At 37.0% G+C, this 23,255-nt stretch overlaps 1 protein-coding gene across 3 annotated transcripts in view; it reads right to left on the bottom strand.

Annotated features, from left to right (window-relative positions):
• EFEMP1 (EGF-like fibulin extracellular matrix protein 1) overlaps window positions 1-22,834 on the bottom strand; it is a 67,758-nt gene extending 44,924 nt beyond the window's left edge. Inside the window, exons 1-5 of one of the 3 annotated variants that reach the window (XM_020996277.2) lie at window positions 22,616-22,834; window positions 21,070-21,151; window positions 20,278-20,304; window positions 17,613-17,661; window positions 17,154-17,426 (exon numbers count right to left, since the gene is read on the bottom strand). In XM_020996277.2, the coding sequence (XP_020851936.1) occupies window positions 17,154-17,426; window positions 17,613-17,661; window positions 20,278-20,304; window positions 21,070-21,150 (430 nt within the window). In that variant the 5' untranslated portion in view covers window position 21,151; window positions 22,616-22,834. Of the gene's footprint in view, window positions 1-17,153; window positions 17,427-17,612; window positions 17,662-20,277; window positions 20,305-21,069; window positions 21,158-22,615 lie in introns of all 3 variants that reach the window. The other 2 variants (XM_020996276.2, XM_020996278.2) reach the window with 2 other exon arrangements.
• Between the last annotated feature and the right edge of the window lie 421 nt (window positions 22,835-23,255).

Below are 23,255 nucleotides of genomic sequence, written 5' to 3' on the forward strand. Positions count from 1 at the left end.
CCTCAAGGCACTGGAAAGTCTGTATTGAAATTAGAAGTTTCTGAATTTGCTATCATACTCAATTCCTCTGAAACACAAATTCCCAAACTGTACAAAAAGTAATTAATATAAAGCAGAAATGGTGTTTACTGAATTTCCTTTATACCAGTGAAATATGGGAACATGCCAATCTTTATAGATTAATTTAGCATGTATATTTTTCTACTTTCTTTTTGTTTCATGGATATTCTTTATGTATAGATTCAAATAAAAGTGCTTTTTAACTTTAACAATCAAAACAGAGAACTCAGAGGATAGCCACGATTATTAAGTCATTTAGGAATAAGTTGATACCATTTTTAGAAATTTCACTTTTATGGGGAAAATAGATTAGATTTATTAAACCTCCCAGAAAGATATTAGAAGCAGCCCAAATCTTCTTTTGGACAGTATACTGTCTATTCTGACCACACCCATCAGGCTGTGTATCTGAATCATCCAGGCTCCTGCCCTTCTGGGGTTACAAGTTTTTCTTTTAACTCCTACTTAGTTTTTTTGGGAAAAAATTAAAAATCCAGATGTAACTAGGAAGGTCTGGCTCAAGAAAAATAGAGACAAACATTGATATCCAGGAACCAAAACTTAGCACCTTAATTAATTAAGGTTCTACTTGTAATTCTTTTGTGAAAGATAATCATATATTAGCTCAAGCAAAACACTGAGCAATGCTAATTTTTGATTAAGACTGAATCCCAGCTGGGGAAATTTAGAAGCATATTATTCGATATCAACAATGACTAATAATGTCTCTGATGTAGACAGGAGAGGTTAGTCGAGCAAATACATTATGAGGGTTGATAAATCAAGTATATATAAGTTCTTTTTGGTTATGTGATCCTTTAGCATTGTCTTTTTGCCTTCTTTGGTACTCCAGTGCTTATTAGCACAATACCTGAAAGACTGTAGGTGCTTAAAAAATGTTCTTACCTTATCTTTGAAATTCTGGATTAATCATTGCCCTTCCATTTTCTTTTTAAGCACTGTCTAAGAAATTATTTCCCTGCTTTAAATCCATCTTTGAGGGAAATGGAGAAAGAACTACTCTGGGCTCTTGATATTATCTTGACCTAAGTCTAGCATCATATAATCATAAGCAAAACAGCTTACTCTAATCTCTGAGGGGTTATACATTGTGTAATACAGAAGAAACTCAAAGATTAGAATTGAGTTAAAAATCTTTAGCTCCTGAATATACTACAAGATAAAAAATTTCTACTCTTTAAAAGCTTAAGCATTATGGTCCAGACTTTAGCAAACAACTAGTACTAGTTCATAGATTTAGGAGGGACTCCAGAAACCACTGAGTCCTAAACCTCTCCCTTCAATTCTGCAGAAAGAAAAGGGACTTGCCTCTGGTCACACAACTACTAGGTGTTCAAGGTGCATTTTGATCCAAGTCCAGCACCCTTGCTCCTACGTCACACATCACACTTCCTGTTTTGCATATACACAGCATCAGAACCTTAAAACTTTTGGGTTCTTGTCCTTGAGTTATTCACATCATGGTCATAGATATGCATGAATTCTTCTGAGGGCACATTTTAACATGCTTGATATATTTTCCTGATAAAGATACCATCCAAATAACAAAGAAAAAGTCTATTATTAAAAAATTACAAATATGTGGTATGTATCAGTACTGTATATTAAATAGGATTCTAAAGTTTTGAAACTTATGCATATGTCAATAATCAGGGAGTTAAAAAAACTAGTATCTTCATCTCTTGCTTTCCCATTACATTAAAGCAGAAAGTCATATTAATTGCCAAGCAATTAAAATAATATCTGTAATAGTAACAGTCACATTTTAATTTGCATTGTAAAATAGTGAAATAAAAAGCAAATTAGAAAATATATTTCTGAATGCCACCCTATAGAAAACTGTTTCCCCAGTTAAAACCCATATATGGTATACATATATGTTGTTATTTTGGTCCAGATCTGTGTCAGCACAGGAATTCCCTGTAAAGAGACTCTCTGTAGTCATGTAGATTAACAGCTCCATTGTAACTAATTGTCTTAGACAACTGTCTCAGAAATTTATCAGGTGATTTCCAAAGTGCAGACCATGGTAATACCCCAAGGGATGCATGATCAACCTCTCAGAGGGTAGAAAGATGGGTCACATCTCACTGTCCCCACAACAGAGAATTCTAGGGCTTGCCTCCAATTCATCCACACCTATACTTACCCCCCAATACTCCTTCCCTTCTTTTCCCTCTCTGCCAACTCCCAACTTGCCCCAGCTTCTGAACTGGGTATTGCACCCTCAGGGGCAGGTATAACCTAAAGTGTCAAGGTACCTACAGCAGCAGCTGTACAACCCACCACTGGGCAAATAATCCTGTGCCTTCCAGATCACCATGTAGCTTCAAGGGGTGTCCCTCAAACTCTGAACCTCAGGCAGTTGTTACCTGTAAGTATGAGTCCTCTCTTTTTCATTTCGGATAGTTTAAAGAGTCACGCAGCATAAGGAGGCAAGGATCGATTTTGATTTTCACCTTACTGTGATCTTATTACATTATCTTTCTCCCCAAACTGTCTCTTCTTCCAAACTTCCCTACCACCATCATTCTAGTCACCCATTTTCACTATCTTCAAGTGTTGAAGTGTTATCCAACTGCTCACTCTCAACCAACATGTCTAGTCAGTCACCAAATCCTGTCATTTCTATTTGCAAAACATCTCTTATATCTGCCTTCTCTTTACTCGCACAGCTACCCCCATGGTTTGGGCCCTCATCACCACTCACCTGGACTCTTTCAACAGCCTCTAACTTAGTCACCTTGCCTCAAGTCTCTCCTCTATTTCATGCTCCACACAACTTCCAAAATGATGTTTCTAAAGGACAAGTCTGACCATGTCACTCGCACCTCTAAGTAACCTCCTGTGGCTCCCTATTAAATCTAGGATCAAATAGGATTTCATCTTTTTCTCATACTTTTTATATTTTTTTTGGCATATAAAAATATATACACTGGTTTCTAGAACATTATTATTTTCTATTTTATTATATTATATTGTTTTACCATAAATTCGGGTTGCTCAATTAAAAAAAATATGTTGCCAGGAGAAATACACATTTGCCTATGAGGGCTGAAGTTGGGTATTTCTTAAGGACAAAATTAAAGAAACTGGATAATGATGTTTCATTATTTGAGATGAGGCAAATTTATACCTTCAGAAGAAACATTTATATTTTTGCCTCTATCCAAGCCTATTTAAGGTTATTTTCCATTAGATGGATGACCTTTTTGACATTTAATAGGAGTCTTAGAACCATTGGCTGAGAAAAACTATATGGTAGCTGTCCAAGGTGCCCCTTTTTCTTTTGATAGAGAAATCACATCACTTTGGAGGTTTAATGTCATATTTAGCAGAGAAAAAAATTCAGAGAAAAGTGAATTGGATTACCATGCACCCCTTTATCATACAATTTTAGTTAGTACAATTTCATATAATAGTTCTCTGTCTATATAAATGGGGTGTGTGTGTGTGTGTGTGTGTGTGTGTGTGTGTGTGTGTTTTACATATAAATACAGCTGTAAATGAGCTAAATCTAGGCAAGGAAGTAAGATGTTAATCCTGAATGAAAAATTGGGCTTTTAAAATATTTTTTAAAAGCTTATGCTGGATTTTTTTCTTTCTGAGATCAGAGATCTTTTGATATCAGGTCTTGAACAAGCTGCTAATGAAAAGACACAACATAACCATTCTTAATGGGGCCATGGATTCAGAGGAGATATACCTTAGACAATAAAATCTATAGAAAAGCCCCTGTATGCTGAAACAATAATGGTTAGAATAAAAGGTAGACTTGGAAAATTGAATTTTGTTGAAACCCTGATTATTGAATAGTCTTTTCAGGGAATTGGGAGTGTGGGTTGAGGCAAGATAGTTCTTCAAAAAGAATTAATTAGTAAATTATCTCTTTCTCTGCAGCATTTGATACTGTTGACTATCACTTCTTCTAGACATACTCTTCTCACCTGGTTTTTGTGACACTGCTCTGATATGATGATTCTCTTTCTGCCTGTCAGACTGACCCTTCTTGGTCTCTTTTCTGGGTTTATCATTCATGCCTCATCCTCTCTCCATATGTGCATTGCAGGGCTCTGTCCTGAGCCCTTTTTCCTTTACACTTTTTTCCCCAATGATCTCATCAGTACCCATGGATTCAATTCCTTCTTTGCAGGTATCTCCCAAATCTACATATTTAGTCCAGATCTCTCTCTTAATTTCCATTCCTACAACTCCAACTATCTGCTAGATTGTCCACCTGGATGTCCCAAAGGCATCCCAAACTCAGTATGTCCAAAATAGAACTCATTATCTTTCCTCTTAAACTCACTTTTCCTCTTAGTTTTCCTGAACTTGTCAAGGTCACCACCATTCTTCCAGTCACCCACACTGGCAATCTAGAAGTCATCCTTGGCACTCTGATTCACCCTCCCACATCCAATCAGATTCCAAGCCTTGCCAGTTTGACCTTTTTGGTATTTCTTGCATCTGTTGACTTCCCTCTAGTCATATCATAACTGCTCTAGTTCATCTCTTCATGGTTTCTCATTTGGACTCTTACAATAGTCTCCTAATTGGTCTCCCTCCCTCTAGTCTCCACTCTTCAATTTATCCTCCACATAATTGCCAAACTGATATTCCTAAATGAAAATCTAACCATGTCATTCCTCTTTTTGAAAAGCTTCAATGGCTCACTAGGGATTATAGACTAAAATCAAAACTTTAGGATAAAATACTAAATGTTAAAACATTTAACATTTAAAACTCTTCACAGTCTGGCTCCAGACTATGTTTCTAGGCTGACTACATGTTACTCATCCTCACATACTCTATGCTCCAGTCTACTTGCTGTTCACGTCATACATTTCATTCCAACGCCTTCTGTGTCTTTGCACAGGCTGCCTCCTTATGCCTAGAATGCCTTCTCTCCTGACTTCTACTTCTTGGAACTCCTAATCCCTTCAAGACTCAGCTTTCTTTGTTTGTCCCAATTCACACTTTAGTTAATAGAAGTAGAGTCTGTTTTAGATATCAAGAATTAGCACTATATTTTTATTGTCTGTTTGTGTAAATGTATCACATCTTGCACATGCCATTTCTTGCATTGCTGTATGGAACCGTTACTTGATTACTGTATTATTGTTTAACTTTTTATGTCATTTCCCTAACTAGACCGAGGATAAGGGCTTTAGCTATACTTTGTATTTTCCATAAGCCCTAACATAGCATTCTGTCTCAGTAGAAATTAATTTAGTATTTGTCTTTAATTGAATTAAGTTCCTCCATTTAAATCCTATTCCTGTGAGGCAGAATGGTGCAGCAGACAGAGCCCTGGACTTGGAGAAAGAGCTGGATTCAAATTCTGCCTCTAATTCTTACCACATGAATGGCCCTGGGTAAATAACTCAACCTCTGTATGCTTTGCTTCCTCATCTGTAAAATGAAGTGGTTGGACTAGGTGATATCTGGCTCTAAATCTATGATCCTATGATCTCATGAACATCACACACTAAGGCAAAGAAGGATTGTAATTTGCACATGTGGAGGGAGTCTATATACCTACAAAATCATGTGTCCTTGACATACTGCATTGATCAGCAAATGACAATCAGGATTTCATCCCATCTGGTTGATCTTTTTTATTCTTGAAGTTAACTTGATCACCAATTATTTAGCATTGAACATCTTTTAGTAGATGCATAGTTACTTGAGAAGCACACAATCTTTTAATTTGATTTTATTCAAAAGCTTCTGAGTTTGGTCAGGGTATGATTAAACGGCCTGATAAATTGGTCTCTTCTTAGTTTAAATTTGTAACCATATGGAAACTACAGCAATAAGCCATTCATGCTAAGACCAGGATATGTGCACGGTGCCTCCCTTTTATATAATTTCCTCACCCTCAGCTTTATTAAATGTTTGCAATCATTTATTTAGGTTATGCTACAAGGCTACAATTGTGGTTAAATGTTTTGTAATGACATGATTTCTTCTGCTAATTTTGGAGCAGCTTAATTTTTCAGCATGCAATTTATAGTTACTGCCTGGAAAAACATGTGGCTGAGTTTTAGATGTAGAATAAATTATATGTTTGTGCATTTGTGCAAAACCAAGAGCATGTGGGAAAAAGCCAGTTTACTCTTTGGTTTTAAAGAAGAAAACTATGCCAATAATTCAGCAAGTGCAAGGGTAGTCTTTATAAGTTGGGCCACTTGTTGATTTCTGAAAAGAAAATATTGAGGCTTTCTACTAGAGAAAGTAACAATAAGCAAAGACCAGTACACATTCCTGAGGCTACTCAGGCTTGCAGTTTTTTACTCAGAACTGCTTCTCATTGTTACTATTATGTGATGTGACTTCATTCTACAGATTGTATCAACTAGTTTTAACAAGAATCATCTCTGATTATTAGAAAATAAATCTTTTAACAAAACTTGAACAAATGAAAATTCTTCAGATGCTTGACAGCTTGATTGTAAACAGTCAACTATAATTAAACTAGATGTGTCTTTTGTTCTTTGAAATTGGGTATACTATAGTGACAAGATGAAAGGTGCATCAAGGCCAAGGCTGAGTTTGACTTCTCCTTGGAGGCTGTTGCCTTCCTGAGAATAATCAGCATTGTATAATGGAAAGACTACCGGATTTGGTAACAGAAAACCTAGTTCAAATCCTTGCTCTGCCACCAACTCCCTGTGTGACCTTTCTGGATCTCAGTTTCCTCATCTGTAAAATGATTGCATTGGACTATGTTACCAATGTTTCCTTCAACTCTAAATCTATTTCCTATGAATAAACCATAAATTGAATTCCTAACTCTCAGGGGTCATCTCATAAGTTTATGTCATTTATCTTAAGGGGGGATGGTTGAAAAAAATTCCATTTCACAACTCATCAGCATGACTAGAAAAACAACTAAAAAGTGAAAACCCTACTGATAGCAGGTTATTAGTGTCACATTGATATATGAAAAAAAGAAAGCTCATGGATTACAGAAAGATGACAGCAGCTTGCTGGTTTTTTAAATGCCCATTTTGGTGGCCTACATCCAAAAACCTCACCCCAATGATTTAGGGAGTTAATTACATGCTTCTAATAAATTCTCAGAATATCTGAGTTGTAGCTCAGATTTTGAAGTCAGACTATTGGCAATCAAAGCCAGTGCTCAGTAGCCAGGTCCGAGAACTAAACAGGAGTGCTAATTGACTGTTCAGAGCCAAGGAACAGAATATAAGCAGATGCTGCCAATATTCTTTTCCTCCTGTTTCCCAAACAAACCGATGATAGAGTTTTTGCCTCTGATCTCCTTTCTCTAGAGCTGTTTATACTCTCCTGAAGTTAAGGTTGGGTTGCTAGAAGAAGAATAGTAGGTTTTTTTTTTTTAGAATTGTACAGAAATGAGAGCTATCCTCTTCATGTCTTTCCTATCCCCCCCCTCTCCTCACATCACTAGCATCCAACCTTTTGGTGAAAATTCCCAAACTTGCTTCTAAGTACAGTTATATAGCAATTCATCACTAAATAAATACAAATATTTTAAAGTGAAAGAAAATTACAAATAAAAGGAATTCTCACGAGTAACTATTAAAATATGACATTAAAATTTCAGAACTGATGATTGTGACTTCTTTAACTTAACATTCCATGTTTGATACCATTAATCCTAAAAATTAGTCTGTAATACATAAAGCTTTAATGAATTTTTAAGTACAGAAAGACTTAATGAACAACCAAAAAGCCTTGGTAGGCTAACACTCATTGTATTGTATATTTTAATACTTTTTTGGGTTAATACTATAATTTACTCAATTATAACACAGAGTTCTCCCCTCTTAGTACATAGTTTCTGATTTCAAAGCTCTTTGCTATACTATGTAATTACACATAACAAAATTTGGTATTTTCCCTACAAAAAATGAACTGAGCTAACTAGACCACAACAACATTATTGTGGATCAACAGCAAGGCAATGTAGAAAGCTATTTGGAAATGATAACCTCAGGTATGCTAACTACTTAGTTACACTGTAATTTAAAAAATCTTTTCTGTATTGTTAGGTAACTTAAGTTGCAAATTAAAGAAGTCGAAGTGGGATATTTTCAACCACTAAGAAGCACCATACATGTTAGTTCAAGTTTCTCTTTTTTTAGAGTAGAAGGCTGGCTAAGATCTTTCCTTTTCAAAACAATATTTTAGCCTTCTTTATGTCTGTAAAGGAAATAACAAAAGATAATAGATGATCCCAGAGGGCATAAAATATTTAATCGCTGAGGATAATCTGCTTAACATCATAGACTTTTTACCAGAGACTAGGCTTTTTGAGCCTTTAAATTGCACCTTAGTCACAGATGGTAAAAATCCATCAATCAATGAATATCCAACTGAGTACTGTGTGTGAATTTGGGGGAACACGATTTTCATCTAATTGAGGATTTTATAAATGAATAAGAATGCACATTTTGGGGATGTAGTAAATTTTCATGTATATCAGTCTGAAATGGTAGAGCTAACTGAAAATTTACATGTATGTAAGGAGGTGCTAATGCCTAGATATCCTGTATGCATGAAGGGGTCCATTTGGACTGACCGAAGTACAGACAAATTTAATTCAGGACTCAACCCCTCTCTCCTCAACAATGAAGTTCATTTAAACAAAAACGGTGTTAAAATAATTACATTGGCAAATTTTACTTTTAAATAATGAAGAGAGTTTTTGTTCATTTTAATGAATTTAAGATTTAAAAGCCATTAATTAAAGAAAGTCTTGAATCAAAACTTTGATTTAATTTTCCCTGGATCTGGACATAATATATTAGTTTACAGATCAGCTCATTTATTAACAGGCAAGTTTCTCATAAGCATGGTTTCTTTTATATTTGAAAACTTGGCAATATTTTGTATTTGTACTTTCATACTCAGTTTGTTTACATTTTTTAAAAAAAGAACCTTAATCAGCTTTGATTATATGACCTGGAGAAGGAGAATAGTGGCAAATATAATGAGAAATGATAGATGCAAAAATCACTTTTATTTTGGCCACAGAATCTCTTCTATGTAGATTTATAAACAGTACTTCTGATGTTCTGTGAATTTATAACACTTTCAGTCAAACATGAAGAACTAAGGAAGAGAAAGAAAATTGTTCAGAATAGCCATTCTGTGTCTTTTGCTTGGAATTCTTCCCTGTTCCATACTCTAGGGAAGACAGTACCATGAGTTCTCAGATTGATGCAAAAGACTAGTTAGTACAAATTAAGTCCCCTCCCCCCAAATTTGTCATGTTTTGACACACCTCTAGTTTGCTAAAAGAATCTATTTAAATTTAAGAAGGCTTTTTTTTAGATTACAGGCTCATAGGGAAATAAAAGTGTACTAAGAGAAAGTGAATAGTGGCAACAAAGGACTTTATCACTTAATCGGGCAACTTATTTCAATGGAGACTTGAAAGGAAGAATTTATATGAGCAGACAGATAACTTGATGACTAGGGGCAGCATAGTGCAGTAGTGGATAGAGAGCTGGGCTTGGAGTTGATAAGATCTAGGTTAAAATATCTCCCTGGACATGTCGTTTAAGCTCCCCAAACTGCAGATTCCTCATAATAATTCTTGTAGCATCAGCTCAAAGGGTGGTTATGAGGGTCAAATGAAATAAAGTATAGAAAGTACTCTGAGACTTTAAAGTACACTATAATCAATTATTACTACTGTAGTTCAGTTTTTTAAACCAATAAATAAAATGAATATGAGGAAAAAACCCATAGATTTTAGTTGTCTGATGATCAGTCTCCCATTGATGTCATCTCTTTCGTGAAATGTTTATGAATCCTCCTAGTTGTCATGCTCCCCTCTTTCTCAAAGTACTTTGTATTTACTTATATGTGTACCCCAATGCTGTAGTGCCCCAGAAGAATGGAAGCTTCTTGAGGGAAGGGAATATTTCATTTTTGTCTTTTTTATCCCCAGTGCCTAGCACTTAGTAAATGTTGAATTGAGTTTATTTTCATTTGTGGCATATCTTAACTAAAAATTTGTAGTTATTATTGTATCAGAAAGCTATTTTAGATCACTGATACCAATTAAAAGAAATGACTTCCATCTTTTTACTATTATTTTCCCTGATGATAATGAATGGCTCTGTGCTTTACTGACACTGGCAGAGACATGGAAGATGTTATCAGTACTTTTATTAGAAATATTATTTTTTTTTGGTGAGGCAATTGAGGTTAAATGACTTGCCCAGGGTCACACAGCTAGTAAGTGTTATGTGTCTGAGGCCGGATTTGAACTCAGGTCCTCCTGACTCCAGGGCCGATGCTCTATCCTCTTTGCCACCTAGCTGCCCTTGAAATGTTAATTTTGAAAATGAACACGATGTGCTAGCAGGGAGAGAATGCTGCTAATTCCTAAGGCCAGAAGTTCCTCAATCTTTACAGTTTTCCTGGGAGAGTCCAAAGAACTACTGCCTGGAAAAAGGCATACCTTTTTCTTAGGGGCAGCATAACATGAAGAGGTATTATTTGCTATTGTGCACTTTAACTTACCATCTCCATATTACTTTGCCAGCTACTCTTCTAGAGAGCCACATAACACTCCTGAGGGTTCCAGAATTGGATTAAAATGTAATTGGGAAATATTTAGCAAAATAAATAAAAATAAAACAAAGATAACATCAACATGTAGTTTTCTGAGTCAATATGCAGTCGGTACTGATCCTTAATGTATGGTTTAATGGTCCCTGTTTCTATTTGAGTTTGACACCACTGACCTACTCCATATATTCCTCTTTTACTCCACCCTTCCCCACCTTATGTAACTATTTCCCTAGATAAGCTTTCCTCTTCCCCTGCCGGCCTCCCACCCCTTGGAGTAGCTAGGTGGCACAGTGGATAGAGCGCCAGGCCTGAAGTCAGAAAGACTCATCTTCCTGACTTCAAATCCAGCCTCAGACACTTACTAGCTGTGTGACCCTTGGCAAGTCACTTTAACCCTGTTTTCCTCATATGTAAAATGTACAGATAAGTTTCCTCTTCTGTAAAATGAGCTGGAGAAGGAAATGGCAAACCACTCAATATCTTTGCCAAAAAACCCCCCCAAATGGGGTCACAAAGAGTTGGACATGACTGTAACTACTGAACAAAAACAACAAAAGTATTTTTTGGGTGCCTAAATACTCGTTTTTGTTCTTTTAAAAGAAACACAATATTTAAAAGAATAAGAAACCACACATTTTTATGTGGCTTTCATTTTTGTCTTTACATAACTAGTCCACACCAGAGTGCTGGCACATAGTAGGTGCTTAACAAATGCTTGTTGATTTACTGATTGATTGACCTGAATGTTAGACTAGTCCAAAGAAGCCTCTCTAGGCTTATAATGGATCACATGTTGATAAACACTGAATTATTTGACCCAGAATTTATCTCAAGACTTCTGTTGCTTTTCTCTTTTTCACTGAAGCCCTAACTGGACAGTTTATAGGAATAACTGATCCACCTGGCATTTACACAACTAGCAATTCCTTGACAAAGGTAGAAACTTTGAGTGGATGTTCATTTCACTTTGTGACCTGTTTGTTAGTCAGGACCATACAATAAGTATATTTGGTGTGGATTTTCCCATGGATTAGGCTGCTAAGAGGTATTACTGTTTTCAGGATCACAGGACCATAGATTTAGAACTAGAAGGGTGCTTAGAGTCTGTTAAGACCACCCCCATTTTTTTACAATTGAGGAAACTGAGGTAGAGAGAGCTTAAGGACTTGTTCAGGGTAACATAGCTAATAAGAGCCTCAGTGCCATGCTATCCCAGGAGTAACAGAAGTCTATGGAAAGGCTTTGAGAATCTCTTGGTCAAACTCCAGGACAGTTCTAACATAATTAGATCTAAATGCTTAGTGTGATGAAATGACCCACTCAGCTAAGGGAGGTCTGAGGGTTTTGGGAATAAGAAAAATTGTTATAGCTCTATGATTACTCAATTTTCATGTGTAGACTATAAAAATATTTAGTGTGAAATGGGGAGGGATCCAAGTACAATCAATGATTCATCATCCAGGTGTGAGTAAGAGCACATATTTTAGGTGAGAAGAAGAAAAGTTATCCAGTTATTTGCCACAGTCAAGACTGCGTGTGAGAGAAATGGGGCCACCTAAGAATAGGAATTTAGAAGTCAATCTCTCTGTGCCTCAGTTTCTTTATATGGAAAATGAGGTTAACTGAGTGACCTCTAGAGTCTCTTTTGGATTTAATTCTACGATGGAAGGATCCTATGAATTAGCTAGCAAGAGATTGTGTCTGTAAGAAAGAACCATGAGATATGGGCCAGGACGACCAAATTCAGGAGGGGCCAGGTCTGGGCCAGTGCCCTGTAGTCTTAGACTGAATGTCATAGGTGAAAGTGGTAACAGCTGTATATTAGGGGATGAACTTGCTTCAGGAGGCCAATTAGGAGAGAGAAAGGGGTGGAATGTCAAGATGAGGGGTGCTACACAAGTGTGGAGACCTTCAGAGGAAGGGGGAAGTAAAGTGTCAAGGAGGGTCCTTTTCAAGTGTCTGGATAAGAAATGCCATGGAAGGTCTGACTAGGTGAAATGAAGGTGAGAGGAAATTGCCCTAGGGTGAATCCATCACCCTATCAAGTAGTATTGTGGTTCCTCAAAAAAAAGAGTATTTTCTCTTTTTTGGTAAGCACTTACTGTACTCCAAACTTTCTACCACTTCCAAGGTTGGCTTTCAGCTTTCTTTTATGTATTGTCTTCTCCCATTAAAATGTAAGCTCCTTGAGGGCAAGGACTGTCTTTCTTTCAGTTTGTATTTGCTGTGCTAAGCACAGTGCCTGGCATAAAGTAAATGCTTAATAAATGTTTATTGACTGATTGACTCCACTATAGTGCTTTCTAGTAAATCCTCTTCAAGACATTCAATACATTGGCATTTTACTCATGGAAAAGCAGGGAAAGATGTGGGTGGGGTTTAAGATTGGGAAGAAGTCTATCCACTCTCAGGGCTCTGGGATTTAGGGAAACTCAGAACTCAGTAAATGGTATCAGTCATTCAGGTTGAGGGCTGGCTGGTGCCAAACTGAGGCTATGTGGGCTCCTAGTCCCTAGCCAAATGGCATCACATTTGGAGAGGTTAAGCCTGGGAGCACCTAGGCTATTAGGTGATCAGAGGGGCCTCTAACTGCTGTGGACAATTGATGACAAACATTTGAAACCCTGAGAAAAGGTTTCAGTAAGGCCAGTCTTAGGCAAAATTGTGGCTAAGGTAAAGTTTGTCTTTGGCACTCTCTTTCCCTTTGAGGGTTCATTTATTCTTCACTCTCTAGGTGGCCTCATGCTGTCCAAGGCCCTTGGCAGCAATGCCCCACCCAGGCTTGCCCTCTTAGGTGACAGCGCCAGGATTCAAACCTAGTTTCCTGAATCTAAGAATAGCAGTCTTTCTGTTCAAAAGCTGCTTTTATATAGGAACAAAATTTAAGATTGGCTTAATTGACTATTGTATAAACACATTTCTTTTAATTAAATCATTAGATAAAAGAAATATATAAATATACATAAACCTGTCTATCTGTCTATCTATCCATCTTTGTACATATGTGTTCCCCACATTCCCCCACAACCCCCGCAGTGATCAGAGTCTATTTTTCTACCACTGCCATTGGTTTGATAATTTTGTTTCATTTTCCACAATCAGGTCTTTATCTTTTGAAAATGTTATGAGTAACAGAAAAAAGACTGGGAACAGAAATCTTTCCTAGTCTTAACTGGTATTTTCAGTTAAACTGAAAGAGTACATTGAGATTATATGATTTGCTATATTATAAAAATGTTGAGAACTAAACAAGACCTTAGATACAGAGCAAGACTAGTATAATTGGCAATTATCCTTTACTCTTTGATGCATTTGGTGGTACATTGTTGTTAAAGCAGCTAGGCAGGGCAATTCATAGAGTACTGGAACTGGAATCAGGAAGACCTGAGTTAAATCCAGTCTCAGACACTTAGAAGCTATGTGATCTTAGGCAAGTCATTTAACCTGTTTGCCTCAGTCTCCTCATCTGTAAAACAGGGATAATAATAGGACCTACCTCCTAGTATTGTAAGGATAAAATGAGATATTTGGAAAGTGCTTGGCAAACCTTCAAGTGGAGATACACACACACACACACACACACACACACACATACACACATACATATATATGTAATATATATTATATATGTATATACACACATATATGTATATATATGCTAGCTATTGTTATGATGATATAAAATTAATTTGGTAAAAGGTTATTTACATGTTAAAAGTCTAGTTTGTGGTAACGGTAAATTTTATCTACTTTATATGTACACAGCTTCTTTCAGTGGAAAATCTTTCTGTGGGTTGCTACTGTACACTCATGGTGAAAGTTTGCCCATGAAGCCACTGAGAATTGTTATTCACATATTATACTGTGGTAACATTCTTTAGTCTTCCCATAAAACTAAAAAAATTTGGAAAAAAAACATAGTAGAAATACACAGTGTTTATTTCACTATGTATTCAGATTTTATGACTGTTTTTCATTCAGCTGATAACTGTTAGTAAAAACATTGATGACTAAATAAAAAGTATCTCTAAGATAGTTTATCAAAAAGCATGTGAATACAATTACCTTATTTTATATTAATGAAAACTTTTTTTAAAATTGGTAACTAAACTATAATGGAAAATTTAAGGAGGAAGCTAGTATGGACTTATCAGCAAATAAGTTATAAAATGTTCTCAGTTTTAAAATATTATGTGCCAATGAACTCCACCTGTTGAAAAATCTGTGGGGAAATGAGAGATACTTTTAGTGCCAGTGTGACTCATCTTTAGGCATTCACTCATTCATTTGTTTGAACACAGCAGCTTATGGTAAATGTGTTTGCATTACCAGGCACAACTAGGCAATACTTAAAAGGGAGTGGGTATCTTTATTATAGCAGAAGGCTCTTCAACCTCCAATATGATGTCAGTAATATAGGTCCTCAGAGTGCACTATTGTTTTAAACAGAGGTCTCCACACATTCACATTGGTTATAAAATATTATTTAGTGCTGCTGGACTGGAATGAGAATGTCATACATCTGTAGGCAATTAGAAGAAGCTGGACTACATGTTTGATTAAATAATAAGGCAAGCCTAAGTGTGACTCTTCTTAAGTTAGTCAGATTCCCTTGACAGATTAGCCAGTTGTTATCATATGAAATGACCCCCCTTTAACAATAATTAAGTAAATCCACATTTATAGGAGCTTTGCAAAACTGTAAAGTGGGAAGAAATCCAATTTAAGCCTTAAGTCATCCAAAAGGCTTTTAACCTTGCTAAAAAGTTATACAGACCCCATCACATTTTTTTTTACAAGATGGATTAGAGAGAATCTTTTTGATTGGAAATACTAGTGTGCACTCAGTTAATCAATAGTTATTTATTGGGTTCATGCTATATATGAAGTATTTAATGATTCTAGCTTACTAATTAAGTTTTCCCCAAACTAAGTACTATAGTTTTTTTCATATTCTTAAATATTTGAGAATAAATTTTTAGTACCCTAAATTTTTCAATGAAAACCAAATATGATTTAGACATATTCTCATCAATAATGTCAAGTGGTGATCTCACAATAAAACCAAAGAATAAGCATCTAAATTAATTTTAATACTAGATATGCTTAATTATAACTACCTATCTGTCCCTTTTCTTTCCTTTTGACTCTAGCCTTGTTCTAGTCTTTATGTATCCTGTAGATCACTTACCAATGTTTACCAGTTGGAATGAATATACAGCACTGGGAAATTATTACTATTTTTCTAAACTGTGGTTGACACAGTGATACAAGCATACCCAAAACTCAAGGTACTGAAAATAATTTAGCACTTTTAAATGTGAGTTATATCTTTGAAAAAAAGTTATAGTAAAATCTACATTAAAACCCCCCCCAAAACCAAGCTTACCAATTTATGTATTTAAATAACAGAATAGAAAGCTGATATGTTTGCAACAATTCAAGACACTTTGTCAGACTTCACTATAATGAACATTATCAGCTCATCAGATTAATTTCCATCCCATGTGACATAATCTTTAAATATACTGGACATCATGCAGATGTTTAAGAATTCATCAACAATATTTAAATACTGACTCATGGAAGTAACAAAAAACAGATGCTAATATGAAGAATCCTCTGAAAAGTGACACAATCCCGTTCCTAGTCAGTACATGATGTGGGAGTACTTTAGAATAAAAAAAAAAGGCAGATGATGGATTTCACAGATGTTAATCTTTCACTGAATGGGGCATTCCAAATTGCAGTGTCTTTTGGGTAGAATATATACATTAAATGAATAGTCATAATGAACAAATACTATCGAATAAGAAATAATCTCCTAGGTGGCTACAGGAGCATAGGTCTGAGAATATTTAATGTGATGGCTGTATTCTCCCTTTCACATTTAGGTCAATGCAAAGCAGTGCACTTTCTCATGGGAGGCAATACTTTTCCTTATTATGAATGACTGTCCTCCTGGGCCCATGCTGGTAGAAAAGGGAGAGGGGGAAGCAGACACAAAAATCACTCACCACAGTCTTGCTATTTGGTGAATAGCCTATATCTCTTCAAAACACCAGATTCTTATCAACTTTGTAAGTTTAACTTTACTGTTGTTGCCACAGTGACACTGTGATGAGTACTCTTTATAAAAACAAACAAAAAATCAGGAAGACAGTGCCAGTGGTGCAAGGGATACAAGTGAAATGTGGTCAAATCAGAGTTTGAAAATACAGTGCTAAATGTGGGTGGGCAAAGAGGACATCATTCAATGGCATCATGGAACATGGTTCCTGTTCCTGAATACCAGAAAGGAAAGAAGTTGGTGGCTAGTTTGAAAAAAACAAAACTAAGTATCTTAAAAAGGTAAGAGTGACACTCTGTTCAATGGCACTATTTCAAATTCCAGTTGGATAAATTGATACCTACTAAGAAAACAGGTGACTGTATGACCCAGTCTCATAATATGATGATAAAATAAGAACTTTAATGTTTAAAAGGCAGTCCACACTTACCTTGGCACACATTCTGCTCACTTGGTTCATACCCTGCCACACACTGAATCTGATGAGGAGGATGGGAAGTTATGCGTTGTGGGTCAGCTGGGGTCCTTCGAATGACAAAATTATTTCGGCCTGTAGGTGCTTCTGGGGCTCTTTCAGGCTGTGATGGCTCATTATTGACAATAATTTGAGCTGTTCTAGGTAAGCAGAGGTATCCACCAAAGTGGTTTACACATTTCATCCCTCCTTTGCAGGCATCTGGGACAATTTCACATTCATCAATATCTGTAGTCAGTAATAAAATAAGTGAGGAATATTCTTAGTGGGAAAAATGTTTCTTACAAGTAGGGCACTTTTCAGGTGTGCATCATACTTTTTCATAACAGTAAATGTACAGAAATGAAATACATTAATCATGAAGTGAAAAATGGAAAGCTAAGTTAAAATAGAAAGCTTTTAGAATTCATTTACCTTTGCATTGCTGCCTTATTGGATCCCATTCATATCCATCTGTACATTGCTGTGTATGAGACATCAAAAAGTGAGTCCATAAAATAATTAATGCATACTTTCCCTTAAAATATTCTGAAACATTAGTCTTATGTTATAGTGACAATCTATGTGTTCTCTATCATGGATCTATGATGAGATAGATGTTTTGAGTACTATCTACCAGCTTGGGAAGAAGTCAGGTAAGCATGCAAACTGGGCATGCCTTTTATTAGTCAAATTTAACAATCTCTTCCTGATTCCAATCCTTGATTTCTCTGTTGTTTCAGCTCTGCTGAGCACTGTCTCTGAGTTTTCTTCATTTGACTGATGTGACACTGATGACTCAGATCTCCTAATTTATTGACTCTTTTGCTGATTTTTCTTCCTCCCACAGTGGAAATTCCCCCAACATTCATTTTTTCTGGGTTTCTTTTTTTGCCTCTAGATTTATATTCTTGGAGAGCTCCTCTACTCTCATGCCTTAAATGGTTACCTTTATCTAATAACTTCTAAATCTATATCCACAAACTCAACTTTTCACCACCTCTCCATTTACATATCTATTGTCATCTATGGGTAGATATCCTGTTAGCTTAATAATGTGAAAACTAACTATATCATCTGACCTTCCAAACCTGTCTTCCTTCCCCACAGTTAGTGACTTCATTTTCTGCTGGTATCCTAGAGTTATTCTGACTCTTCCTCTAATTAGGAATTCCTCACTACTCACCAAGTTCTGCTAATTTTTTTTACATCATTGCCTCCTATTCAAATATGTTCCATTTCTATAATCATCACATCAGTCAGGAGTCTTCATACCTGGACCCCCATATTATGTCAACAGACTCCTAGCTTGTAAACTTATTTCCTATTTCCCAGGGTTGTGGGGCTCAAATGATATAACATGTAAAGCACTGAGTAAAATTTAAAGTTATTATCCTCTATATAGGGCCTAGGTGGCATTGTGGATAGAACACTGGCTTGGAATGAGGAAGACTGATATATTCATGAGTTCGAATCTAGCCTCAGACACTTACCCACTGTGTGACCCTGGGCAAGTTACAACCCTATTTACCTCCCTTTCCTCATCTGTAAAATGAGCTGGAGAAGGAATGGCAAACTGCTTTAGTATCTTTGCCAAGAAAACCACAAATGGGGTCACAAAGAGTCAAACACGACTGAAATGACTGGACAAAAAGCAATAATGCTTTACATACTTGTCAATATAATAGTTCTCAAACACTCTTCACCAAATCATCTCTCTGCCCAGAAACTTGGGAACTGCCATCTCAATTTACCATTTAATCCACCCCTTCTAGTCTAACACATTCCATCCTGTTCAACGTCCTTTCTGTGATATCTTTAATACTTTATATGAGCTATTCTTATCTCTTCATTATTTCTTGCACATTTTATATCTTCCCATTTTCATACTATTCCCTAAAATTAACTCATTTCTCTACTTTGCATTTCTTTCATTCACTCCATTCAAGAACCAGATCAAAACCAATTTTCTTATCTTCTCTAACTAACCTGAGATTGATTACTGCCTTGCCTTACCATGCACACTGTATTACATTATCTGTACAAGCGGTATGAAGGTTGTTCCTCCCACCCCACCACCCTCTACTAATTGCTAACATAGCTGCTTAATGAAATGTGGTCATAGCACAGATGGGTAACACAGGAATGTTTGTCAGATAAGGTGAAATCTTTGCTAAGTTTCCTCTTAATGAGAGAAAACTGATTCACACAAGTAATTGATATGATAATTGAAAATGCTTTCCCAGTTAGTTTTAGGTACTTAACACTAATATGTTTTATATAGAGCTGCTATTAAGCATATACTAAACTAAATCTAGTATTAATGTGAGCTGTAAACATTACTGTCAGAACAACAAATATAGGCTTAGTACAACAAGGTTATTGTTGCACTTAGGAAGTCTTCTATTATGCATGAATAGTAGATTCTAAATCAAGAAGTTGAAATTATTATGTACTCTTAGAAAATCCACAGATATGACTGCTAAGGTTGAAAAAGTTTTAGGTGATTAGTAAAGTGAGGTATATGACAGTATAAATGAATGATATTCACTTACAAGATTAATTCATTCTTTATGTTAACTAATTTATTAAAGCAACAATCTTTATTAAATAATCGAATAAAGAGGAAGCAAATTTAATTTAGCTTTCTGAAAGAGTGACTTCGGGCTGAATTAATAAGTGAACATTAAAGCCTAGAGATTAAAAAAAGGAGATGCACTAATTTAGTATTTCTCTGACCTGGCTTAGTCCCAGGAGAGGAAGAAATCATCATCTGATCATTAAATTAATAGATCATTTATAGTAAATTGTGTTTCATTATAATTAGCCTGAATAACACAAAGATCTTGCCAGATAAAAATTAGCATTTTGAGGATTACATGGTATTGAAAAAGTGAGATGATGTTTATTATCAGTAATACACTTACTCACTTTCAAGAAAATTTTAAAAAATTTCCACAGTATTTGGAGAGAACTTATTAAATTTGCAAATTGGGATCAATTGTTGTTTTGATCATTTTAAGCCAGGGCAAATGTTATTATTCTCCTCATTACACTGATTATTAGAAAGCAGAAAACACAAGCAGGGTGAAAAACTTACCGGAAGTGAGGCAGTCCCGACCCTCCTCTGTTCTTACCACATCAATTCCCGGCAATGGGAGGAGTGAGAAGATATTTCCAATATTTTATTAACCATTGGTCATAACTACACAATTATTTTCTCAAAGAACTATTGGAAATTTTATGTATTCTAATAAAAATTTCATATAACCTACTTGCACAAAGTACATTTTAAGACAACTTTTTACCCAACACTAGGTTTTGACTAACATAAGTAAAGTCTCTCACTAATGGGAAATTTTAAATGCATCAAAACATTTGACTTTGCTGTTGGCATTATTAAACACACATAGCCCTTAAGACATTTAATAAACTAGTGTCCTTTCATATGAGAAATGCCAGTTAGATATATACATGATTAAGGTGCTTCTGTAATGTTCTATGCACTTAACTTAGATTTTAATTGGGAGCAACCTGTCGCTTAAGTTTTTGGCTTTATCAATTAGTATATGACTTCCTACTTACCCTTTCAAGCTTTGTCTGGTTTAATGAATATGTCTAGAATGTATAAATATCTTTCATTTTAGTTTATAAATCAGTTTTTTTTCTTGCCTTGGCTAACATATTAAGTTTTTGTTCTTGTCTCAGTTCATGATGTAAATAAACTTTTGAAAGTCTGCCCCGATGCTGGAGCATTGTTTAATTCATCACACACATCATGGTAAAGACCTCTGGGAGTAATCCCACATCTGCTGCCAGAGGTAGGTAATTTCTCTCTCGTGTCACAGAATCTCTATAAACTGAAGTTATCTCAAATTCCATCAAACCTTACCGTGTATGTGATGGTCTCCTCCGTCTCCTGTGACCTTACAAGAGCAAGAGTCAGAGTGGTCAGGAAGAGTATTTTCAACATCCTGAATCTCAAAGGAAACACAAGACAAATGGATTTTTAATATCTTTGCTGATTGAAAGGCCAAGACTTGGGATGTAATGTAACTTCTAAAGGAGAACAGAGGGCAGAGGAGGCTGAGTACCGTACTGAGAATTCACTTGCTCATCTGTCCCTACCCCGCCCTTCTCTTTTGCCAAACTAGGCACTAAAGGTAGCAAAAAAGCGGCCGAAACCCTTTGGACGCCGTGCAGTGTCCAGCACCTGGGAGACAGATCTACATATACAAAGTCCCCAGTCATAAAGATGTTCTTAATATATACACTGGATATCACACCTAGAGGAAGAATTAACCACAATGGATTTCAAAGGAGATAATGTGCATTCATTGCTAATCTTTTGGAGAGAGGAGGGGTGTGTGTGTGTGTGTGTGTGTGTGTGTGTGTGTGTATTTTTTAACACAACTTCAGATTTCTTAAGGCTTTTCACTATCTTTTTAATGACGAGCTGCAAAGCCCAGCAAAGACCCTGGGGGAAAAACACATCTCCTAGTCTGGGATTTTTGTAGAGATCTCCTAAGCATTTTCTTCCGTCTCCCTGCTTGCTACCCACCCAGCTCGGCAAACTCCTTTCTTGGTAGCTCTCTCCTCCCCCGCACAAATTCTCCCATTGGAGCTCCCACAGACGTTTCCAGCTAACAGTGTGTATAGCCTTGCAAGCCCCTTGCAAAGCACATAAGCAACCTGAGTGCTTGGCTCCCTTTTTCACCGTCCCCACGTAGGACCTGGGAGTTTGCATAGCCTCTAGGCAGAGGGCACAGAGAAAGGCGTCGCAGGGTAGCCAGGGTTGGGGGTTGGGAGGGTTGGGGGCGCGGCTGGCTGTGGACTGGGCGGGCATGAAGGTGTTTTCCTTCTTTTTTGGAGGAGCCTACCTAACTCCAGGGGACAGAGCCGCAGAACTAAGCGCTCCTACTTTTAATTAACTCAGTTCTTCAAGGACTCGAGATTTGGCTTAGGGCACACTCAAGCTGATATGCATACACACCTACAAGCATATGCACACACAAGCAATCTGAAACATACAAAATTGTATTTACATCCACGCAAACTTGCTGATTTACATGTACACATAGTTTGAACGAAGAAAAAACACACTGATGCAAATACAAATTTCTATGCATAGATCTATTCCGATTTATGGACACTCATTCTGGAATATCACCTACCCCATTATACACAAATACACACACACACACACACACACACACACACACGCATGTACACACCTGATACCTAAAGTCTTAACTGGTGCTGAGAGATACGCAGACCTGTGTGTCAGCAGAGTCGCTCCCACATTCCCTCAGTGCAAATCCCAGTTTCTCACCAGGACCCACCTATGAACTTGTGCACACTCGGACGCTTGCGCTTTGCAGCCGCTTGGGCTCTGACTAAACATTAAAAGCCCGACAATCGCCCCAGCGGGCTCTTACCTGCAAGGGTGAGTTTTCCACTCCAGCCCTGGGCAGTAAAGGTATGAACGATGCAGAGCGAAGCTAGAGGAGTCTGAGCTGGTGAGGTCTGGCAGCAGCAGCGGCTGCAGGAGGAGGAGGAGGAAGAGGAGAGAGGGAGGGAAAAAGGGAGGGAACTGAGGGAGGCGCCGGGCCGGTGCAAGTGAGGCAGCCCCTACGGGACACCGCGGCTCAGTTCTCCGCGCGCTCTCGCCCCGGCCGGCGCGCGCCCTCCTCCTCGGCCCCCCTGGTTTCTCCAGACCCGCCCCGCCTCCCCACACCCTGCTCCTGGCGCCTCAGCTCCTTCCCTCCGCGACCCCCCCCCCCCCCCCCGCCACCTCCTCTGCTAGTCCACCTTCAGCTTCTTCCCTCTTTCCCTCCCTCCCTCTGGGCTTTGCCTTTCGGGGAACTATAAAATGTAGGCTGGACTGGGGCACATTTGGCTATGTTTTCTCGTGGTTTGAAATAAGACTTCATTTTCCTTCAGTCCTTCAGTTAAAAACATGCATGTGTATAGCTATACACAGGACACACAGGATTTTAACAGTGATTACTCTTATTCTTTTTAATTTTTTTTTTTAAAGAACAAGTTACTCCCAGTATTTAGAAGATGAACATCCAG

The sequence above is a fragment of the Phascolarctos cinereus genome, unplaced genomic scaffold (assembly GCF_003287225.1).
Source record: "Phascolarctos cinereus isolate Bilbo 61053 unplaced genomic scaffold, phaCin_HiC Scaffold_2;HRSCAF=192, whole genome shotgun sequence".
Taxonomy (NCBI): domain Eukaryota; kingdom Metazoa; phylum Chordata; class Mammalia; order Diprotodontia; family Phascolarctidae; genus Phascolarctos; species Phascolarctos cinereus.